At 46.1% G+C, this 22027-nt stretch overlaps 1 protein-coding gene across 6 annotated transcripts in view; it reads left to right on the top strand.

The window, feature by feature from the left end:
- Positions 1 to 5175: 5175 nt before the first annotated feature.
- Positions 5176 to 22027, top strand: part of NECAB2 (N-terminal EF-hand calcium binding protein 2) — a 368024-nt gene continuing 351172 nt past the window's right edge. For 2 of the 6 annotated variants that reach the window (XM_073307524.1, XM_073307520.1), the window contains exons 1-2: positions 5176 to 5742; positions 11559 to 11635. In XM_073307524.1, the coding sequence (XP_073163625.1) occupies positions 11576 to 11635 (60 nt within the window). In that variant the 5' untranslated portion in view covers positions 5176 to 5742; positions 11559 to 11575. Of the gene's footprint in view, positions 5743 to 8721; positions 8855 to 11558; positions 11636 to 22027 lie in introns of those variants that run through there. The other 4 variants (XM_073307523.1, XM_073307522.1, XM_073307521.1 and 1 more) reach the window with 4 other exon arrangements.

Here is a 22027-nt window from a genome sequence, read left to right as displayed (position 1 = left end):
TTTTTAAGTGTCCATTTCCCTTCCAACACTCAAAACTTGGGTCTCACCCTTCATTATGCTCTGCAATACCAGGGGCTCCTACAGGCCAGTCTGAGAACTACCAAACTGCAGTGCAGTGGCATTCAGTAAGTTTCTAACATTTATTATCTTGATTTAAATAAAGAGATGTTTATCCAAAGCTCCTGGTGCCCTAATGCGTTGATACAATAAAATCCCAGGTTTCAGAGTAGCAGCCATGTTAGTCTGTATTCGCAAAAAGAAAAGGAGTACTTGTGGCACCTTAGAGACTAACCAATTTATTTGAGCATAAGCTTTCGTGAGCTACAGCTCACTTCATTGGATGCAAGAAATCCCAGCAACCTTAAAATGATCCTTTTAACAGGAACTCAGAGTCAGCCCTCTCCAAAAACTCTGACTCACGCAGTGTGCCTGGAACTGCATCTCATGCTGGTTATTTTGGACCAAGATCTCCTTATCCTTATACTCTAGATCTCTTTAGAGCCAGAGTGGCCGTTTCTATTACCCTAACGAAGTAAGATACAAAAAAGGGCAAAACCTCTCTTACTTTTCCCTTACTCTTAGGCCTAAAAGGTTTTTCTACACGTTTTTAGCTTAAAAGTGTCAGGAATGCCACATCTGGTCCTTACTTTGGTGGAGGACCTACTGGGAGTTGCAGCATATTTATTGTGAGTGTTCGCTCCTTGACTGAAGAGAGGAGTGTCATCTTTAACAAAAGACTTCCTCTTTTTAAAGTTTTCCTTGGCTTTCTGAGTTTAAATAGGTGTCCAAAAAACAGTTTTGAAACTGGCTGACTAAGAATACCTCCCCCTGCTCAATGGCTTAAATTTCACTCTCTTGATTCTTGTCCCACCTACTCTCAGATACATTATGGTGTCTGCAGAACTAATAAAATCATGGCGACCAGTATTTCTATAGTCTTTAAAAGCAGGCACCCTCTCCTATTTAAAGTGGCTCTAGAATATCAACCTGCTTGTTACTGGAGGAAATATTACTTACTTGGACTCAACCACTGAATCAGTTTTATACGTCATTTTTCAACTGGGGCCAGATATGATGGGAGACTTCCATTTAAGCTATATGGCCATCAGTGCAGAAGGGGGATCATAGCATAGCACACCTGAAGGGCATGCTAATATACTGATGTAAGTGACCCCCAACTGGATTATATAAAAGGCTCTCAAAAGGGAAGATTAGCAGGAGCACACGATGAGAGTGGACCACTTACCATAATACAAGAAATAAGAGCTTTCTAGGAGTTAAGCTGCCTTCTTGGTTTGTTCTGAACCCACCTCTGCATGGTCCCATTCATTTCAGGGAATTGTTCTGATTTACAGACACTGATTTACTAACGGGTGGTAAATGATTCATAAAATTAAATGGCCTCACCAGCACAGTGCACATGCAAAGGGAGCATGGACAATGCTCTGCAATCAACAGCAGCTGGTCAGCCATGCAGTTACACATCACCACAAGATAAAGGTATGAGTTATTTACCCAGGTATTTACATCACCACAAGATGAAGGTATTAGTTATTTAAAATGTTTACCCAGGTAGAAATGTCCATCTGGAAATGCGTTGTCAATAAAAAATAAAAAGAGGATGAAGTTACAAAGCAGTAACTGCCACTACATAATCAGATCAATTTTATCGCGATACTGTAGGAAAGCTAGCTTGCCTCTATCAGATCAGTTGCGTGACTATGAATCCTTAGATCAATTTAAAAATAATCCCACTTAATGTTCAACATAGACCTGATTCCCACTTTGTTGGAGTAGCCTAATTTACTTCAGTGGAGCTACACAGATGTAAAAACCAGCGTAACACCCTAAGGTTTGCAGTGGTCCACTGATTTGGCACCAGTGTGACAGAGCAGAGAATAAGTCCCACACCTGTTTCATTTGAGGAACGCTGGCCAGGTGAGACTCGGTGGGACTCAACAGGACAGGACATGGCATGGCTTTGTGCCAGTCTGGTGACAAGTCTGCTGTAAACCTGGCTTCAGGCAGTTAAGCCAGGTTTATGGACATTTTACATCACCTGGGCATCGCAAAGCACCCAGAGACTACCAGTAAGCGTAGCCCCATATTTAAGAGGCAGAGCTTTTTCTGTGTGGCCTGTTACCCTAGCAAACACTTCTTACAATGGGCAATATCATGAGTGTTTTCCTCATAGTATTCTGGGCGCTGGAAGTCTACAATTTACTTGACAGTCCAACTCCATCATCCCTTGGGCAGGAGGACATCCCCGTATTGCTCCCAAAGGGATGCATGCTGTTTTTTTTAGGATGTCTTGGTTCCAAGCAGGAAAAGCCTTTTTTTTTTTTTTTAATAGTGCTAGAGCCCTCAGGGAAAAGGATTCATTAGCAGCTCAGGTGGTAATTTACCAGATGCTTGTTTTACATACATCAGCGTAAATCTGGACTCATTTCACTAGTCAATGGAAACAATGCAGATATTTAGAGGGGTTAGTTCAGAACCTGATCCATTGAACCTTCCTCAATAAAGTGCAGGGTGAACATGAGCTGGGCCTAGAAAAGACAGTTCCAAAAATCTCACTGAAAGGAGCTACAGAAATGCAAAATGTTACATTATAAATGGGAGGCTTGTGCCCTTAAAATGGATGCATTTGCAAATTTCTGTCATAATTAAGGAGGCCCACTGAACGTTTTGCCTTGAAGGATATAAGTTTTAGCCAGTGAGCAAACACAGGGACAGCAAGAAACCCAATTAGCAATATTAAATAATCCCTTTAACGGGAATAAACTAAAAATGAAATTTAAAATTGGCAAGTTTGGGAGAATTGTTCTCTCACATGAGGCTACAGAACAGCTAAAGTCTTAGCAAGATCATTTGCAATGTCTTGGCATTTATCACACTAGTTATTCTCTATTACCGTAATTCTAAATCAAATGGAAGTCTCAAAGGACCAGATAGTTTTCAGAGTTAATAATGTGCCCATATGCCTTTCAGCTAGGAAAGCCATTGACAGTTTATAAACAACTCCTTGGTGTTGCCATTGGATAATAGAAGTCCCTAATCAGCCATTATGCAAATTAATGTAAGCTCAACCAAAAATTTTGTAATGAAAGTCCAAGTTCTAACACCCACGCGATGCATCTAAGACAAAGGCAATCATCAATACATCCTTTCCAACAGCAGAGCACAGAATAATTTCCAAAGTTTATGGAACATGCAAGCAGGAGGTTCAGTTCAGAGAGAAAATTCTGGAGTCTTATTTTTAACTCTGGATTAAGTTCGCTTTGCTCTTACATGAGTACAACTCCTATTGATTTCAGTCGGCAAGCACAGGGCTAAGGACTCAGTCCTACACCCACTGATGTCAGGGGGAGTGTTACTATTAACTTCAGTGGATGCAGAATCAACCCTTACATGAGACAGAAATGTGGCCCCTGGCCCTGTCAGTGGCTCCCTGCTGAAATGAAGAACTCCGGCGTACTGCACTGTTCAGTGAGGAGGACAGTGTTTCAAAGAGCCTTACAGGATTGAGCTGTTGAACTATACACATGCAGTATAGTTCAGGTTTCAATTAAGAAAACCTTGTAATCTGTCATTAAGATGTTTAAATCTCAAATGTGTACAGTAATTTAACTGTACTGTGTACAGTAATTTAACTGTACAGTGAACAAGAAACCCAGCATCACCAAAAAGCAAAAGCGTGTGTTCTTAAGGACATAGGCCCAGACCCTGTGCTGCAGCTCACCTCCTGAGCCAGCTTTGTGTCTCCCAAATTTGGGGCTCAGTCCAGGTCTGCCTGGTCCCCAGTGTAAGAGAAACTCCTGAGACTGCTCTACTGTATGGCCCAAAGCCATGTATGGGGTACACTGCATCTCAGCGCTTTGACTCCATGTTGGGGGCTGTGTGAATGACTGGTATAGAGCTCCCATGTCAGCTTGGTACCAGCTGGGGTGGCTTCCTGCATGCTGAGGAACTATCTGCCGCTTTTACACCAGCTGGAGTATAATGCGGGAAAACCATGAAAGAGAATCAGGGCCATAACATTTCCTGATAGTAACAGAACTGGAGAGACTGCAAATCCACAATATTCTACGTAAAGGATACTTGTGGCAAGATAGAGCATCGCAATGCCCAACTTTTAAAATCAACAGCCTCAGGTTAGGCACCCAGGCTCCCTGTACAAGGCATGGGGAGAGACAGGGGTCTAAGGATGGGACTCACAAAAGCCAGCATGCTGAGTGGGAAGCTGCCAAAGCTAGCCACTAGGAAACACCAAAGAGAGGAGTATGGCCTAATCCCTGCTCCACAGAGGGAATTAAGGTGCTTCTCACAACTTAGGATTCAGAGCTGTGAACCCTCTCCTGGAGTCAGGCACCTAAGCCAGGTCAGCCCTTACTCTCAAGAAGCAGTAATGCTCCTGCCTGCCACCCACCCCTGCACTTATACCCAACAGTCAGAGCACTTAGGCAGGATGTGGGACACAGGTTCAGATGTTCCTTGAACGCAGGTTTTTCACTACTACAGGGTATTCAAGGGTGGGGCTGTCTTGGTCTCTCCTGTTTTATGGGTAAAAAGAAAAGGAGTACTTGTGGCACCTTAGAGACTAACCAATTTATTTGAGCATGAGCTTTCGTGAGCTACAGCTCACTTCATTGGATGCATCTGATGAAGTGAGCTGTAGCTCACGAAAGCTCATGCTCAAATAAAGTGGTTAGTCTCTAAGGTGCCACAAGTACTCCTTTTCTTTTTGCGAATACAGACTAACACGGCTGTTACTCTGAAACCTGTTTTATGGGTATAATTCAATGACTTCACTAGAAGTTTTGTTTGTGGCAATGAGGCAGGATTGTAAGTTGAAAATTGAGAAGCTGTCATAACAACAATTAGCCAAAGGGCAAAATAAAGAAGCAGATAATTAATAGCAAAGACAGACACTTGCAAGAAAGCATCCACAAGAGAAGCAAGTGTGCTACTTAGGCTAGGCCTTTGTTATGAAGTGTGCTTATCATTCTTCCCTGACACAGGATGGAAAAAGTGCTGTGTGTAGAGTGTTAGCGTTGTGGTGTTGATTTGTCCCTGCTTTCGACAACGTGAGTTTTCCTGAACCCTTCATTGTCCTTTTCCCCCTTTGCCAGGTAGTTCACCTTCCCTGGTTCTTAACTTCTCTCAGGAGGACTAACAGGCTGGTGTGAATCCCTTTATAGATGGAGTAATTTGAAAACTCTTTCTCTTAACAGAAAGACAGCATGCCACTGCATAGTTGCTTATTTTATTATTCCAGTAAAGTATCATATCAGTAATAGGAAAATTAACAAAATAGTCAAAAATAGGTCACCTAAAAAACTTCTCACCAGAGGCTGGCAGGGAAGGAGTTAACTCGCCCCCTCTGGGTAGCTGGAGTATAGTTTGTTTTCCCACAGCTGCAGGGATTTGCAGAGTAGCAGGGCTGGGCCAGCTGCAGAGAAGTAATTACTGTGCCCCTCACCCTGCCTGCTATAAAAGGAAGGAGGCAGAGGCAGTGGGAAAAGGTCTGCTAGGAGAAGAGTTAAAAGGTAAAGTGGGGTCTTCCTTTTTAAAGGAGCCCCTACTCTGGTAGGGGGAGGGTCCTGTTGTATTTGTGACCGGGCCTGGGAGAAGCTGGCCTTTTCTGTGATTCCAAACGATTGCAGGGTGTTACTCCACCCAGCACCACAGAACCCTCCCCGGCTTTGACTAGGCAGTCATACGCCACAGTGCAGCTACCAGGTAAGCTTCCAGGTTAAGCCTGGGTGCAGGCAGTAGCAGGTGGTGCTCTCAGGCTAGGAATTTAGCTGTGAAATTCCTTATGTAATGCCCCCTACCTTAGGCTGTGCTCTTCTGTACCCAATATGCCCTTCTTTTCCTTTAGGGAGGGGATGATCCTGTAAGGTATTGAGTGCCTCCCCCCCAACCACTGATTAGCAACCGATTTGTGCTTGCATTGCCTTTAAACAGGGCCTGGGCAAGTGTGCATTGTGTTAGCTGAGGGTATGCCTACCTGGCAAAGGAAAACCCGTAGCTAGCCTGTGCCAGCCGACTTGGGCTGCGGGGTCTTGTTGCTGTGTCAACATCTGTGCTGGGGTGGGAGCTGAGACTGTAGGACCCTGTGTGGTGGGAGGGTCCCAGAGCTTGGACTCTAGCCTAAGCCCAGAAGTCTCCCTTGTGGTGAAGTAGCTGGAGCCCTGTGAGCCCATGTCAGCAGACACAGACTAGCGGTGGTGTTTTCTTCCCTGTGTAGACAGAGGGGGATAGCTCTGTCAACACAGCTCAGTGCTGACCTGTAGCAGGCCTGCTATTCTGCTCTGTGGCTTCTTGTGAGGTGACATTGGTAACGGTGCAGGGGGGTGACAGTCACAAGGAGGAAGACTAGGATGAAGTCCCCCATCTCAGTCCCTTTATAGTTAGACCCCATCCCTAGAAAAGAGGCCTGGTGGAAAAAGGAGAATAATCCTAGTGACTCCATGAAAAACTCAGTGTAGAACATACCACAAGGGAGAGACTCCCTGCCCCTGAAGTGTGAGGTAGAAATGTTGCCAAGTCAAAGGAGAATTGTGCCTCTGCAGAGAGAGAAGAATGGAAAGTAGGTGGCAATTCTACTGTCTCACCCTCTTCTTCCTGCCTGTTGCTGGCCGGCTTAGGTGTGTGTGCCGGTGACGCCTGCTGCTGGGCAGGGTAGCTGGCTTTGCTGGTGCTGAATTTCAGGAGGGAAAGTGAGGGGCCTGTTTGAGCTCAAGCCCAACTGTAGCCACCCTTCTTCTTAATTATGTATTAAGATAGGGGGCAAGAGTTCATGATGCAGGACTTTGTGGCTGTGGGCTGCCCTTGCGACAGGAGACCCTCTGTTCCCTCTTCAGCCATGCAATCACCAGGCTTGGAGAAAATCAAAGCTCAGAGAAACAGGGTTGTGTAGAGCCAGTAACTATTCTAGGACTGCAGCCATTTTGCCCATAATACTTGCACTGTCAAGAAGGAAAGCTGAAAGTGTTTAATTAAAATCTTAAGTAGTCTGGGATCCTAGGTGTAGGGCCCTACCAAATTCACGGTCCATTTTGGCCAATTTCACAGTAATAGGGTTTTAAAAATGGTAAATGTCACGATTTCAGCTATTTAAATCTGAAATGTCAGGGTGCTGTAATTGTAGGGGTCCTGACCCAAAAAGGAGTTGTGGGGGGAGGGGAGGGTTGCAGCACGGCTACTGGCAGTGGTGCTGCCTTCAGAGCTGGGCAGCTGGAGAGCGGCGGTGGCTGCTGGCCGGGAGCCCAGCTCTGAAGACCAAGGCAACACCAGCGCAGAAGTAAGGATGCCATGGTATGGTATCGCCACCCTTAGCTCTGTGCTGGTGGGGAGCTGCCTTCAGAGCTGGGCACCCAGGCCACAGCCATCCCCCTCTGATCAGCCTGCTCTGAAGGCAGCACAGAAGTAAGGGTGGCAATACTGCAACCCCCCTAACTCTTTTGGGTCAGGACCCCCCCATTTGAGAAATGCTGGTCTCCCCTGTGAAATCTGCCTAGGCTAGGGTAAAAGCACAGACAAGACCAGATTTCGTGGTCTGTGATGTGTTTTTTTTTTTTTTTCATTGCCGTGAATGTGGTAGGGGCCTACCTATGTGTAAACCAAAAGTTAAGTCTTGATGTGCTTCTATAGGCTAGGCACCTCCAGAGAGATGAGACCCCTAATTCTTTTCTCCTTCCAGCGAAGCACAGCACCGGCATGATGGTGGGGGAAGAGGACAAAGTTGGTCTTATTTCCTTTGCTCTCCCAGAGAGGAAGAGTGGGGTTAGGAACACTCCCTGACCTAAGATATAGCAACCCCTGAGGCTCCTTTGGCGTAGGCTTTGATGGTGCCAAAAGGCAATATGGTGTAGTGTATAGACAGGCCTGGATTAAAGGATTTTGGGAAATGGGGTGGGGGGGGCCCTCCACCTTCCATGAATTGGATAGCAAAGTGTCCCCCCTTATCTCCAAATGCCCTTCTCTTCCCATTCCCCACATAGACCCCTGAATGCTACTCCCACCCCACATAGACCCTAACAACTCTCTTCCAGCCCCCATATGCATCCCAAGAATGCTCACCACAGCCCTCACAATTCCCACCACTTGCCCCCAACACTCCCAACTCCCCCCATAACCCACCAACAACTTGTTCCCAGCCCCTCCCCCCTACATCTTTCTGGCCACTCACCGGCACCCCTTCCCCAAAGCTCAGTGCTCCATTGGTGGGCTAGGGTGGTTCCTCCTGTTCCTGGCCACCCAGCTTTGCTTGCTGTGCATTCACAGGGCCCTGTACCTCTCAGATTTGGCCCAGCTGCCCCTCTGTTATGATGAAGTGGCTGGGCCAAATTTGGCATTATGACACCACACTGCTCAGTATTGAAGGGGAGGGACCCAGACAACTGGAGTGGATGCTCTGTACAAGTGCACTTTGGCTAATCTGGGCCTGTAGGTATAGCACTGATTGGAATCAGGAGGCTGGATCCTGTTTCTTGCACTTTATTTTTGTGCCTCTGCTTCCCCTCCTATCTTTGTCATTTAGACTGTAAGCTCTCAGGGGCAGGTACTGTCTTAGAGTATGCAGAGCACCTAACACAGAATGGCTCTGATATGAGCTGGGGCCTTTGGACACTGCAAATAATTACCATTCTAGCCAGTTGCTCTGATCTCTCAGTTCAGAGAATCTGATCAAAGTTGTGGTGTTTTTTTTTTAAGCCATTAAGAGTATCCACTGATCGCAACGGAACTCCTGGATTGAAGCTCTGTTATCTGGTTTATCAGATGATGTTCTGCACACAGCACTGCTGCTTCTGCAGGAAGACTTGGCCAGTTGCCTAACCAAGTTGTGGTGTGTGTTTTTTTTTTTTTTTTTTTTTAATGAGCAATGTGAGACAAGTGACAGGAACAAGGATGTGTGGAACTGTGGACTAAAGAACTGCAAACTGCATTGCTTTGCAGTGACTTGTGTTCAGGGAAACATGGCTTGTTGCTTTCGTAGCATCTTCTTGAATTTTAACAGTGAACAAAAATATATTTTAAAGAGAATTAATATTCAGTTACAATTTCTTCTGGCTGGTTCATCTCTGCAGGTGACTGAATAAGGCTTAATTAAAATTTAAATGCTATAGAGTCATGCTAAAAACAGTCAAAGATATGTAGTAAGAAAGTGCCCATCACACGTGTGCCCAGGTGGCACTAAGATGCTTTCTCTAATGAAAGCTTTGGAGATCTTGTATTGGAACAGTGACACCATATTGGAAATGTCTCCATTATGTAGTGACTCCATAGTCCTTTTATATTCAGATCTGGCTTAGTTTGATGGCAGAAATTAGTCCCCTTTTCCCCCTTATCAGTATGCACCAGGGATTAAGCATTGGCCCTTGCTAAAGAATAGTCCCATGTACAGCCCCACTGTCCCAGTTCTCTGGTGGTGTCACTCCAATGGAGCCATGCTGCCTTGGTCAATGGCTGCTCTTCGACTTGAGGAAAGGCTTCCCTGGCAGCAATGTAGAGAACCAGAGCAGTACAGTACAGGTGGGACTGGGGAGGGTGGAGAGCTCTAAATGAGGAGAAGCTTAAATGCTAGGAAAAGAGAAGGGAAAGTCCGTGCAGGAGCTGATATCTCTGGGCAGCAGGCAGGGAACATGATAGTAGCTGCTGTATTTTTGGATGAGATTGAAAGGGGCAGGGATAGGAATTGAAAGCTGGAGGAAAAGGCCTATGGGTGGGAGGTGTTCCTCTGCCCTTAAAGGGAGCTGTGAGGCAGCTCTGGGCTCAGACATGCAGTGTACTTACTGGGGTAGAAATTTATGGTTTGTTTAGCACTCTTGCCATCTGCCCGGTGGGGATCGTCCACAAAGGACTGCACCTGACTTCCATTGGAGTGTGAATGAAACAGCCTTCACTGACAAAGCTTCTAGATCCAGCCTGCCCATTTTAGCAGGGGAAACACAAACCATTACTCATCCTGATGGGTTTTGTAATGGTGCAGTGCAAGATGGGCTTCCTGGAAGGCCTTAACAGAGAGTAGATGGGGAAATCTTTCTATGGCCAGTTGTCTTCTAATAAAGTTAGATTTATTCAAAGTTAAGTGCCCTCACCCTTCCCCCGAACACTTAATCGTAAAGGTAACCTACAAAAGGGGGCACTGAGCTTTTTTTGCTGTTTTGATGCAGCAGAGGTCCAAGGGGCATGGTAGGTGTTTGTCTGCTGTTATCTTAGAAATTTAGCTTTGTCAACCTGGGAAGATTCTGGTCTGGCCTATGCTAGCAATTTTCTGAAACACTGACCACTGTCATAGCTTCCCTGGTGACACACTAGCATGGAATCTTCACTAGTGCTATTAAGTGTCCTCAAACCCTGCTCTGATCTCAAGTAGCATCTTTGGTGCACAAGCACTGGGCTCCCCCTTCGGTATTGGCGGCCCCAGCAGAGCTCTCTGAACCAGAGGCCTCTTGCGCACATTCTGGTCCCTTCCGTAAGCATGCTGTATCCCTGCCCACTCCCCCCTGCTCACCCCCTTTTCCTGGGGAGCCACTGTGTAGGGGGCTGGGGATGAGTAGGGAAGTGGTCACAAAACACTGGCTTTTAGTGTCTGTTTTGCTAAATTCAGATGCCTTAAATTGTGCACATAAAATGCATCTAAAGCAAACAGTTGTGACTCAACCTGGAAAACTGTATTAGTTTTGCCCCTTTCTAGTGTAACTTTAGCACCCTCGTGGCCAAGATGGAGTCTGCTCTGCAGGCAGCTCTGGCCAAGAGATGGTGTGCACAGGAATGCAGCAGGAAAAATTCCCTCCACCCCAGGGGCACCTGTTCCAAATCCCCCAGAGTGAACCAACACACCCACAGGAAAAGTACAATGGGTATAACGGAGGGCGATATTTATTTACAGAGGGATGAGAGGAGAAAAAATCAAGGGGAGGTATAGGGGGAGCAGTAGAACAGGGTTGCATCCAAGCCAAGGTCCCACAGGCCCAGTGGTAGCACAGCCTGAAAGGGCAGACACTGAGCAATGGGGCTGCACAGAGCAAAGTTCCAGTTAAGTGGTGAGTCTTGGGTGCCCCTGGTAATCTTCAGTGCCAGTGAACTTCCCCCAACAAACCCCTCCAGTGCCCTCTTCTGCTGCTCTCTGCAAAGCCACACAGAACGACCACCTCCCCGCTAGCTAGCTAGCTGCCTCCCTCCTTATTCCCAGTGCAGAGTCACAAGCCCCAGTACTCACAGCCCCATGCAGCCCTGGGCAGCAGGGATACTGGATCCAGCTCCGGCCTGTCCTCCTCGGTGATTCCTCCCTGGCACAGTGCTCCTCCTGGCCTGGGGTGTCCCCGATCGGCCACCCTGTCCTTCCCAGGCTTCAGGCGGGTTCTCTCTCCGTCAGGTTTGGTCCAGGGCCTCCCGCCTGCAGCCCTTCTCTCCCCAGGCTCCAGAGCCACACCCCACAACTTTCCTTCCTTTCTCTCCCTGCTTCCCCTCCCCACTAGGAAAAAGATTTAAAGGGGCCATGCTCGCTAAACCCCAAGGGGTTACAATCTTCTTTCTTCCTTCCATAGGTCTTTCCCTAAACCACATGGATGTTGTAGAGCCCCCTGGAAGCACTGGTCTCTCTGTTTTCCATTTCCTGACACAGGTAAGCCTTAAGACTAGCATCCCGCTAGCAGTCTTATCGGTGTAGCTTAAAATGTATAGTCTGTGACAAATGACCAAAATCTGCAACACCTGGAATTTTGCTGTGTATCCTCTATAAGCTGACAATTCCACCCCCCGCCCATAAAACATATTACAAAGGTTTGGTGTGTGAGTTAAATCAAACCTCTTGTATAAGGAACACCGGAGGAAATGTATCTTTTATGTGCAGCCATAGGGACAATGCCTCATGTCCTGTGAGCAGGGACAGAACCCTGGACCTTCAGCTCATGAAGTAGGAGTCTGGGTGTGAAGGAGAGCTCCTTACCTAGGTGAACAGCATGGGGGACAAATCTCCCAGTGGGTTACACAGCTATCTTCTAGATAGCAGGAGAATATTAGGGACCAGGATTGCTGGGCTCTCTTCCTGTCTCTGGAGGGAAGTGTGGTTTAGTGGTTAGACAGGATAACGAACTACATATATTAGGCAGGGGAAGAGCCTTTTTAGTCTGCCATTTTGGAGATTTGGATTCTGATCCCAGGTGTGCCAGAAGTGACCTTATGCAGCTTCTCAGTCAGCTTATTTGTGAAATGGGATGACTACTTGTCTGTCTGCTTTCTAAGGTTGGAGGACATGTGGCTTTGCTCTTGAACAAGGGATCTGACATGCCCAGAGATGTGAAGAGACTTGCACTCCTATCCTGGATCTCAGCCCCATGCACCTTTCCCTAGGCCATAGGGCATTTTATGGGGGAGGGGGAGTATCTCTCTCAAGAGAGGCATCAATGAAAACTGGCTTAAGGGGAAAAAGTACAATTCTCTTATTGCCATAGTGCAGGTAGGAGTGACTTTGCCTCCTCAGACTTGTCTGTTTATAGATCTGTTAAATCTTAATTCCAAGAGAAACCATACATCGAGTTAGTATAGCAAGTATGCTATGCCCCTTCATGCCAACTCCATACACTTCAATATATGCTCCCCTGTCCTGCCGCATGGAGGACAAGTTACACTGAGGGCACTGAGCACTTTAAGGTAAGAGCCACTTACTGAGTTCTGTCCCTATTTCCTTCCCCTTTTTCTTCCCTTCCACTTCAACATACTGCTACTGGATCTTGCTACATATTGATATTTGCCAGGCTTCAAAATACTTCATGGTGGGAGATGTGGAAGGACAAGTTTACAATCCTGTCGTCTTGAGTGGCATTGACTCAAGGGGGTACTTTTTTGCAAGTGAGGTATAGAACAGAGGTCTGTCAGTTGAATCTGGTGTCTCTCTGAGTTTTGGCACAAACTCCATCTATTACTCGTTCTTTTATGTATGATCCTGGTCACGTACATGCTGCTTTCCACAAAGCAGCATCTCTTCAGCATTCTAAGGTTTTGCGTATACCTAAAAGTTGGGTCAACATAGGCCAGGGAGTGTGTTTTCACACCCTGACATAGCTGAATCAGCTATGCTGATGGAAGAGTGCTTCTGTTGATGTAGCTAAGGGTATGCATACACTATAGAGACCATCCTTGCATAGCTATGCCGCATAATTCCGGAGTGTAGGTGCAGCCTACACTGATGGAGAGGGGTTTCCTGTGTGTGTGTGTGTGTGTGTGTGTGGGAACAATACCTCTCCAGTCAAAGATTTCTACATTGCTAGAAGCACGTTTCCCTTTTTTTTTTTTTCTCTTCTCTCCTCTTCTTGCCCCGACCAATGTAACTATGTCAATCTAACCTTTAAGTGTAGACCAAGCTTTACTACTTTTGGGGTTGTGGTGTTCCTACAACATTGGAAAACCCCCCCTCCCCCTTCTGTCAGCATAGGCTGTGTCTACACTAAGGGGGTTACGCTGGGCTAGCTATGCTGGTATAATCTCTGTACTGTAGAGGCTGCCTTAGATGTTCCTGAAATGTCACCTAGCCACAACTTTGAGTGGTTTTTTTCCCCTTGATTGTGATTTCATGGAGGATGGGCTGAGATGGCTAACTATTGGTGTACCACCTGGGCAGAGTTACACATGCATGGCCTTTTATAAATTAAGGTTTCTGTCCCAAGGAGGTTAAATAAGCCTGTGCCCCTATAAATAGAAACAGTCCATAAACATAGAGTGCCTAATTTTGACACCCACGTTTCTTACAAATTCGGGAATGTATCCAATGAAAAATCCAAATCTTATCTCTTGGCAAGTGGCCTAAGTCTCTGACCAGGTCACATCCAGAACACATTTGGTTCATCAAAGACCTGCAGATTAAAATAATTTAGAGCCTACTTGTTCCCAGGCTCCTTTTCCCATTAGATTGTCTTTGCCTCTTTAGCACAACCTTTGCCAACAAAAGGCATGTGGGTTGTCAAGAAATTAAAGACCTAATCCTGCAGCCTTTCATGTGAGCATGAAACACCATGGGGAGAAGGACTATGGAAATACCCAGACATTAAGGGGATTACTGGTTTGATTAAGGGATGCAAAATTGGCCCTAAATTGATAGACAAACTGACCTTATGCTGCAGCTTGCTCCTTTCCATTGGATACAGTTAAACAAGGTGAGAAGCCACTGAAATCACTATCCAGATCATCTTTTTGTTCTGTTTGTGCAGTGCCTAGCACAATAGAGTCCTGGTCTCCAACTAGGGCTCCCATGTGCTACAGTATATGAATAATATCACCCTAGGTCAAAGAATTAATGCCAAAACATTTTTCATATGTAAAACTATTTCTCAGTGTTTTTAGGAAGTAGTTTCCCCCTACCTAGGAGTGGGAGATGAAGTGCCTTTGCAAAACTACATTATACATCTTATTTTCAAATGATATGAAGTTGTCTTGAGATTGAAGTTTGGTAACAATTAAGAACACAATTGGATTTTGGTAAAGATGGGAGAGAAGACAAAGGGAAGAGGATATTTTCTTATGGAGAACATTATTTTTCCAAGGAAGGCAGATAAAGTGTATTGGGGTGTGTGGGTTTTTATTGTTCATAGTCTTAGTGGTCCTCCTATTTCACAAGCACATTGCAGCTTCCAAAGACTGACTCAGTGAACAGGGAGTGTCCCATTATTTGGTAGAAGTGAGAATAAAGGATGGACTTAAATTTTACAATCCACATTTTGCTGGATGTTCTGAGGCCCTAAATGGAGAGGCTTCTAGCTTTTTTTTTTAATTGCCTTTCAAAACTACTCTGTGCTTCATGCTAATGGTGTTCATGTCAGGCTATCTGTTGAACTTTCACATGGCTGAAATTAACATAATGCCCAAATTTAAATCCATGAATGGACTGTTTGCCCTACATTGTTTTCCCCTCCTGGAGTGCGGCTATCCCTTCTGTGTGCAAGCTAGACTGCATGTTCTCTATTTACTGGCTCTCAAGGGAATGTGGTTTGTTTGGTATGTTAACCTCACACCAGGTCTTAATTCTACAAATTCAAGGGTTGTCTAAATAGATGTATGGAGGAAAACTGAAAAGGCTCAGTTTCCCAGGATGTTCTGATCACTTATCTCTCTCTCAGCTGTAGCCTAGGGGACTTGGGCTTCTAGCCTTCAAACTTGGCTTACCACAATCCCTGGCTCTTGAATGAATACTACTAGTTCCCATTAAATAATCCACGCACACAGATAGCTGGGCTGTGATGAGAACCTGGCTATCTGGATCACTTGCTATAATCCCCACTCTGTGCTTTCCCTTTTTATGAGAGCTTTTAACCCCCTCCCCCCCCCAGGAATTCTACTGACTATAAAAGACCTTTGCTGTTTTGCCTTATAGGAAACTGGACTGCAAGCCAAGCTAGCTCATTAAGCATTAAAGTAGGAGTAAGCAGGCACAGGCTTATCTGGGAGATGAGTTTTGTTTGCATTAATTATGGCCTGTATTGGTTTTAACAAACAGCTGGTCTAAGAACAGGACCTTCTGTCCACCTGCTGGATAATGGGTGGAGGAAGCCAAAGGATCAGAACTTGCTTCTGGGGGGAGAAGTGTGTCAGATTTTTTGTGCAAATCAAGTTTTCCCAACTCTCCTTAAATTGTTGTTCCAGAGGGAACTGTTAGGGCTCTTATGAGGATAATACACAACTCAACCATTCACCAGTACTAATCCAGCCCAGACCTATGGCAGCTGAAAGCCATTTCTCCAAAAGCTGCCGGAGACTGGTTTCTAACATGTTCACATTTAAAAGTCACCAACACAGGTGTACCATTAGGTACCCAGGACCAAGAACTGACTGGACATGGAGTTAGCAGCTTGTGTCCTGAGTTGCTTCCTCCAGGTCAGACCTGAGGTGCAATGAATGGCAGGGCTATAGAAGTGAGGTTATTAGTGGCAATCACTTGGCTGTTGCTCCTGCTCTTTGCAGAGAGGTCATTCCTCAGGGCTATTTATCCACCATTTATCAGCACCATGTGGCTTTACCTGGGTGGGTGGGGGGGAAGGAGGAACCACTTCGTCCCTGTTAAATAGTTCTTGATTAAATACAAGATCAGGAAATAGTATTTATCTTGACACTGATTTTAAAAACAAACTTGGTCAGACCTTATCAAAGGTTTTTTAGAGTCAAAATATCAGTCTCTTATTTTCAGAGCAGCCTTTCTTTGATGAAAGAGAAGCTTAATTTTACTCTGTCATGAAAGGTATTCACTTATTCTGTTCTTAACAAACAGCTAGACACAAGGTGGAGGAGATGGGATAGAAAAGATGGTAAAAATATGGCTTTTGTTGATGTTTTGGGAACATCTGGACTGCAGACTAGTTCCAAGTGGATGCAACTTGACCATGACACCTGCTGCTTGGAGCCAGGTTAATTGTGTTCTGGTCAGGACCATCCTCTGGTTGGACCCTTTCTCCATAGACCAAGCAGGTGTGGATGAATGCAGGATGATTTACTTCAGGATCTGATGGAAAAACCAGGAGAGTGAGCCAGCTGGCCTTCCTCTTAGGAAGAAAGTTCTTTAGATGAGTTGCAGTGCTGGCAGATTGAGGGATGAGCTGGGGGGAAGAAAATGAGATGAAAATGAACTGGGATGCAGGGTGGGATAGAAGGAAGAGAACTGAAGTGTGGGTTCTCCCCCCTCTCCCAGTCTCTCTCTAAGACCCCTGAAAAGTGGATGATCTTGTTAATCCCTTTCATTTTGTCCACCAATTAGGTCTAATATTTGTCGCTCCAGTTTTGGTCTGTTAGCGTCTGGTTCCACAGCTTCTGTTTTTTACAAAGCATGATTTCAACAGTCCTTGAATTATATCAACAAGTCATTTTTGTTTGGACTAATCCAGCTTCTTTGTCTGCTTGTTTTACACTTGTTTATAATTGGTTTTTCACAGTTAATTTCCAAGTAGCTAAAAATTATAGGTTATTGTAACCTCTTATGAACTTTCTCCCTTTTTACATTTGAGCTTACAGTAGGGGGTACATTTTGTAGGCCCAGCTGTCACAACCGTCTTTAGCTCTTAGCTCTAGTTTCAGTATCCTCAACTTTAGTTGAAACGTAAGCCTTTTCAATGCAGTAGGTGAATACAGCTCCCTGCACCAGTCCTGGAATCGCAGCACTACACTTGTAGTGGCCTGTTCTAGCTAGAGAAATTGAACGACATTAGCCAGCTTTCTGGCCAATATGCTATTTTATCCCTGTAGGGCAACTCTTGAGAACTTACTTTTTTTTTTAAATGACACTTTTACATGCATCTATTTTATGTATTTATCTGGCCCCTCCATCACCATAACAATTGAGTGCTCAGATTCTAATCTGTGCTCACCACACCCCTGGAGGGTAGGTAGAACAGACCCATTGTTGGAGAACAGACTGACTGACTCACCCAAGGTCACAGGAAGTCTGGGTGGCAATAGATTATGACTTTTTTTGAAAACAATATTATTTATTGTGGATGAGCTCCAATAGGAGTCTCATGTGACTGCATCTTATCAAACTGCATATTTTAGGGTGTTCCCAAATTTAATCATTAAGGATGGGTAATATTTACTGCAGGGGTGGGCAAACTTTTTGGCCCAAGGGCCACATCAGGGTTCCAAAACTATATAGAGGGGCCAGGTAGGGAAGGCTGTGCCTCCCCAAACAGCCTGGCCCCCATCCCCTATCTCCCCCATGACTGCCCCAACCCCTATCCACACCCCTGCCCCTGACAGGCCCCCCATCCCCTAACTGCCCCCCCTGCCCCCTTACCATGCCAGAGCCCACCACGCTGCCTGGCAAGAGCGGCAGGCCAGAGTGCTGGTGGCACGGCACACTGAGGCCGCAGGGGAGGGCTTACAGCAGGGGAGAGGCTGGGGGCTAGCCTCCCCGGCTGGGAGCTCAGGATGTGGCCCGCAGGCTGTAGTTTGCCCACCTCTGCACAGAGAAGCCCCGAGATAAGGGGTGGTACAAGGCAGCGCAGCCCCGGCTCCCTGGCAGGACTTGCCCTCTCCTCCCCAGGTAGCGGCTGGGCCCTGGCAGCTCAGCATCCTGGGGCTGGGGCTTCCCCTTCCTGCTGTGGCCCGGGGCACAGCACCCTCGCCCCATTTAAGTGGCACAGCTCCGAGAGCACAACTGCCCCGAGAGAAGGGCAGGGGGGAAGGGGCTGGAAGGCCGCCTGTGGACATGTGCTGCCCCACGCATGTGCTTGCTTTGCTGGTACCTGGAGCCGGCCCTGCATGGAACCTCCAAGCACAGATCACAAGCCCTTCTGAAAGAGGGAGGGGAGACTCCAGCTAGAGCAGCATGGCAAGTGTCCTCCTAGTTCATCTATACCCTGAAATCTCATTGGTATCAAGGGGGGAGGGGAGGTTGTAAATGGACCCCATACAGCTAGTGATGAGCTGCCAAAATCTTAACAACCAGTTCCCTTCTCACCCCACGAGGGGGTCGTGGCCCACTCCTGCCCCATCCACCCCTGTCCCCTGACTGCCCCCAGAACCGGGAAGGAGGGTCTTGAGGGCCACTGTAGTGGGTGCCCACCCCACCCCTAAGAGCCAGAGGCAGCTCACCACTGCATATGGCTACTAAGTGAGTCAAAGCTTAAGGATTCTGCATGGTTTGAAGGCAGCTTGTGTGTGTGGTTTTTTTTTTTTAAAAACACATTGTAAAGATGCTTGATAAGGTGTACAGGTCTTGGCATGTTCTGAAGGGGACCTTGAAGCACTCCCTGTCTACACCTAGTCCTCATGGTGTCCCTATGTGACACCTCCAAGCCAATGGCCTGGAGTTTCAGGAGTTCATTCCCAGACAGAGGTGTTACCTACTTAATTTTCTTTATGCAGTTTTCCAAGCAATTAAGTCTAATATGGGGGGGGAGTCCAATCCCCACGAGATAGCTCTTATGTTTCCCCATTACCAGCTGGGATCTTACAAGGTGGGACAGCACCAGTTTAGGCCTAACCTCTCTACAGGATCTGTTACTGACCAGGACACCCCATTGTGCAGCCTACTAATATGTTGAGTCTGTTTGGGCTAAGCTACATGTTAGCTCCCAGCTGGTACTGTAGAAATGCAAGAGCTACCCTGTGTGGATGTCTCTCTCTCTCTATCTATATCTCTCTCTCTCTCTCTATCTATCTATATCTCTCTCTCTCTCTCTATCTATCTATATCTCTCTCTCTCTCTCTATCTATCTATATCTCTCTCTCTCTCTCTATCTATCTATATCTCTCTCTCTCTCTCTATCTATCTATATCTCTCTCTCTCTCTCAATAAGAAAGTTAATTCCTTGGAAAAGTACATGGAGGAAATGAAATTCTGCACCCTGGCAATAAAACCCCAGAGAATGTGTCTCCAAACCTGAACCACTAGTGACCCCTCTTCTTTCTGCCCCACTACAGGTAGCTAACTCCTGTCCTGTCAAGGTGTGACCGTTTGGGAAGCCATGTATTGGTGCTTTGGCATTTTAGGCTTGCTTAGCCATTCTGTAAGCACATCCCCAAGGTGTACGGTCAGCGAGATAATACCCTTCAGGCCAGAAACTGTTCAGCAAGTATGGGAACCTGAAGCATGGGAAGAATAAAGCTCTGATTTTTTTTCAAAAGTGATTTAGGCTTCTAAGTGCTTAACTCCCTTTTGAAAATGAGATGTAGGCTCCTAAATTAACTAGGCAGGCCAATGCTGAGCACAGAGTCGCCTGCATACCTTTCAAAATCTGAATCCAGAATCTCTCAAGACCCAGTTTTGGGCTTTCGCTTTTTTGTGTGAAATTGGGAGAGAGTTTATAGGGTTTCATCAAAAACAGATCAAGGGATGCTTCCCTTAAGGATATCAAACATTTAGATAATTCCATTTTGGACACCTGTGAAATTCACCCAGCCATGGAGAGCCCATGCATGACCTGCACCATGTAAATCCTTCATTGCCCAGCTCGTAGAGGCCCATGTTTCAGAAGCACCAAGCACCTCCCTATGGAAAACAGGGCCATTGAGGTCTCACATACAGCATCCCAGATCACGACGCCTGAGATGCTTCATAGAGAACTGTGAACAGTGCACAGTTTTTACAACTGTTGGCTGTAGTTAACAGCCAAGATGACCAAGCTGGCTCTGATGTGAAAATCTTCATAAACTACATCAAATCTCCTAGCTCTAGAACAGCAGGCCTCTTGCTTTTAACTGCAGGCACTTTGTGAGGGGGCATGTGATATGAATGAAATTTCTCAAGAGGATATTTAACCCTTTCAGCCCCAAGACACCTTAAAACAGTCTTAAGTCTTAACTGTCAGGTAGTTTGGAAAATGGGGGTTCTGCAAGTAGTCATTTTCCTCCCAGTGAATAAATGACTCAAAGTTTATCTGAATCTTCATTTAGGACACATACAACTGTGATCAGAGGCATAAACTGCATTCTTCTGTTTAACAAGTGCCCCACTCCCAGAACTCAGAAACACAACTGAGGAGCGCACAGCTTGTACGTCGATGTGGAACTATGTCTACTGCACCTTAGTACTCTAAATCCTTGTTATGATCACTTTTCTGAGATTCAAAATAATCCATGCAGGGGCTACAGAAGATCATCTAAGCCATATCAATGGCCTTGTTCTTGCCCCCTCCTGCATGGGAGGATTCACTGGGCTAATTAATTAGCTTCATACATTTACAACAATTAATTTTGTAAAAAGAAAAGGAGTACTTGTGGCACCTTAGAGACTAACCAATTTATTTGAGCATAAGCTTTCATGAGCTACAGCTCATTTCATCAGATGCATACTGTGGAAACTGCAGAAGACATTATATACACAGAGACCATGAAACAATACCTCCTCCCACCCCACTCTCCTGCTGGTAATCAATTTTGTGTTGCACATTACTCTGGTTTATGGGAGCTGCACAATAGAAAAGCATGGATTAAGGAATTACCATATTTAATTCATTATAAATGTCTACTGTCTCAGTCCTTATTTTGCTTTGACTGTTGTCTCCCACCTACCAGAGAGAATAAGAGCCCATATGCTCTTCCAAAGGACAATGTGGTAGCCACCTGCAGTTGGTATGTAGCTTCCCCCATAGACATGTTTTGTTACGTAATTATCTAGGTACAGCATGTTCAAACATTCTTTCAGTGAAATTACTAGCAATGCTACAAGTACTGTACTGTCCAAGGGTGCAGGTCTTGCATCACTTATCTGGGCTTGCACAGAAAGAGAGCCTCTCTGGGACATGTTTCTTTTGGAGGCAGTTTGGGATTCTGAAGGTCTGACTCAAACTCCCCTTAGGAGCAGGAAGTGAAGACCATATGTCATTTGAAATCTAATCTGCAGTGGGTGCAGTCAGACTTCTGTGATCTTGCCCTCCAGTAAGAAAGGTGTTGCTGTCTGAGCAAGTATCCCTGTTGGAAATCTTACTGGAAATCTAGACTACAGTAGGGGAGAGGTTAGTGTGTTACACCAGCAATGCCTTAGACTTAGCCTGTGGGAAGGGAATGTGCTCACTCACACCTGGCTCTTCTAGAGAAGAGCCTGTACTGCAAAAATATCAAGATCTATAGCTGGTTATTAGTTACTGTGGCTAAACCTTTCCCTATACCAGCTGTAATGCAGGGCAGACAACCACTGGGAACTGCTGGGGGAGGGGCTGGGCTAGCTTTTGTCCTTAGAGGCTGCAGTACAACTAGTGGGCGGCGGGTTTCTACCCTGCAGCCCAGAAAGCCAGAGGTGGGAATATACAGGCTTCAGTGGAGGTAGTCCCAGGCAGTATAAGGGCACCTGTAATCCTGTCCCCTGTTCTGGAGAAATGGAGCAGAGTTCTGAGCCTGAGAGTGGTGGGTGCCTGGTAGAAGAGGGGATGACTCTGAACCTGGATGATTGTTTGGGTGTGTCCTGAGTCCAGAGATGTCCATTGAGTGAGTGGATCTGAGCTGTGGGAGAAGATGACTAATCAGCCCAGGCATCAGTGTGTGGGGGTTGTCTGAGCTGGTGGGGCTGAGCAGGGAGCTGAACGCTTGGATCAAGAGA

This window comes from Lepidochelys kempii, chromosome 12 (genome assembly GCF_965140265.1).
Source record: "Lepidochelys kempii isolate rLepKem1 chromosome 12, rLepKem1.hap2, whole genome shotgun sequence".
In the NCBI taxonomy this organism is placed as follows: Eukaryota; Metazoa; Chordata; order Testudines; family Cheloniidae; genus Lepidochelys; species Lepidochelys kempii.
The sequence above is the reverse complement of the archived record's forward strand: the minus strand, read 5'-3'. Positions and strand labels throughout refer to the sequence as shown.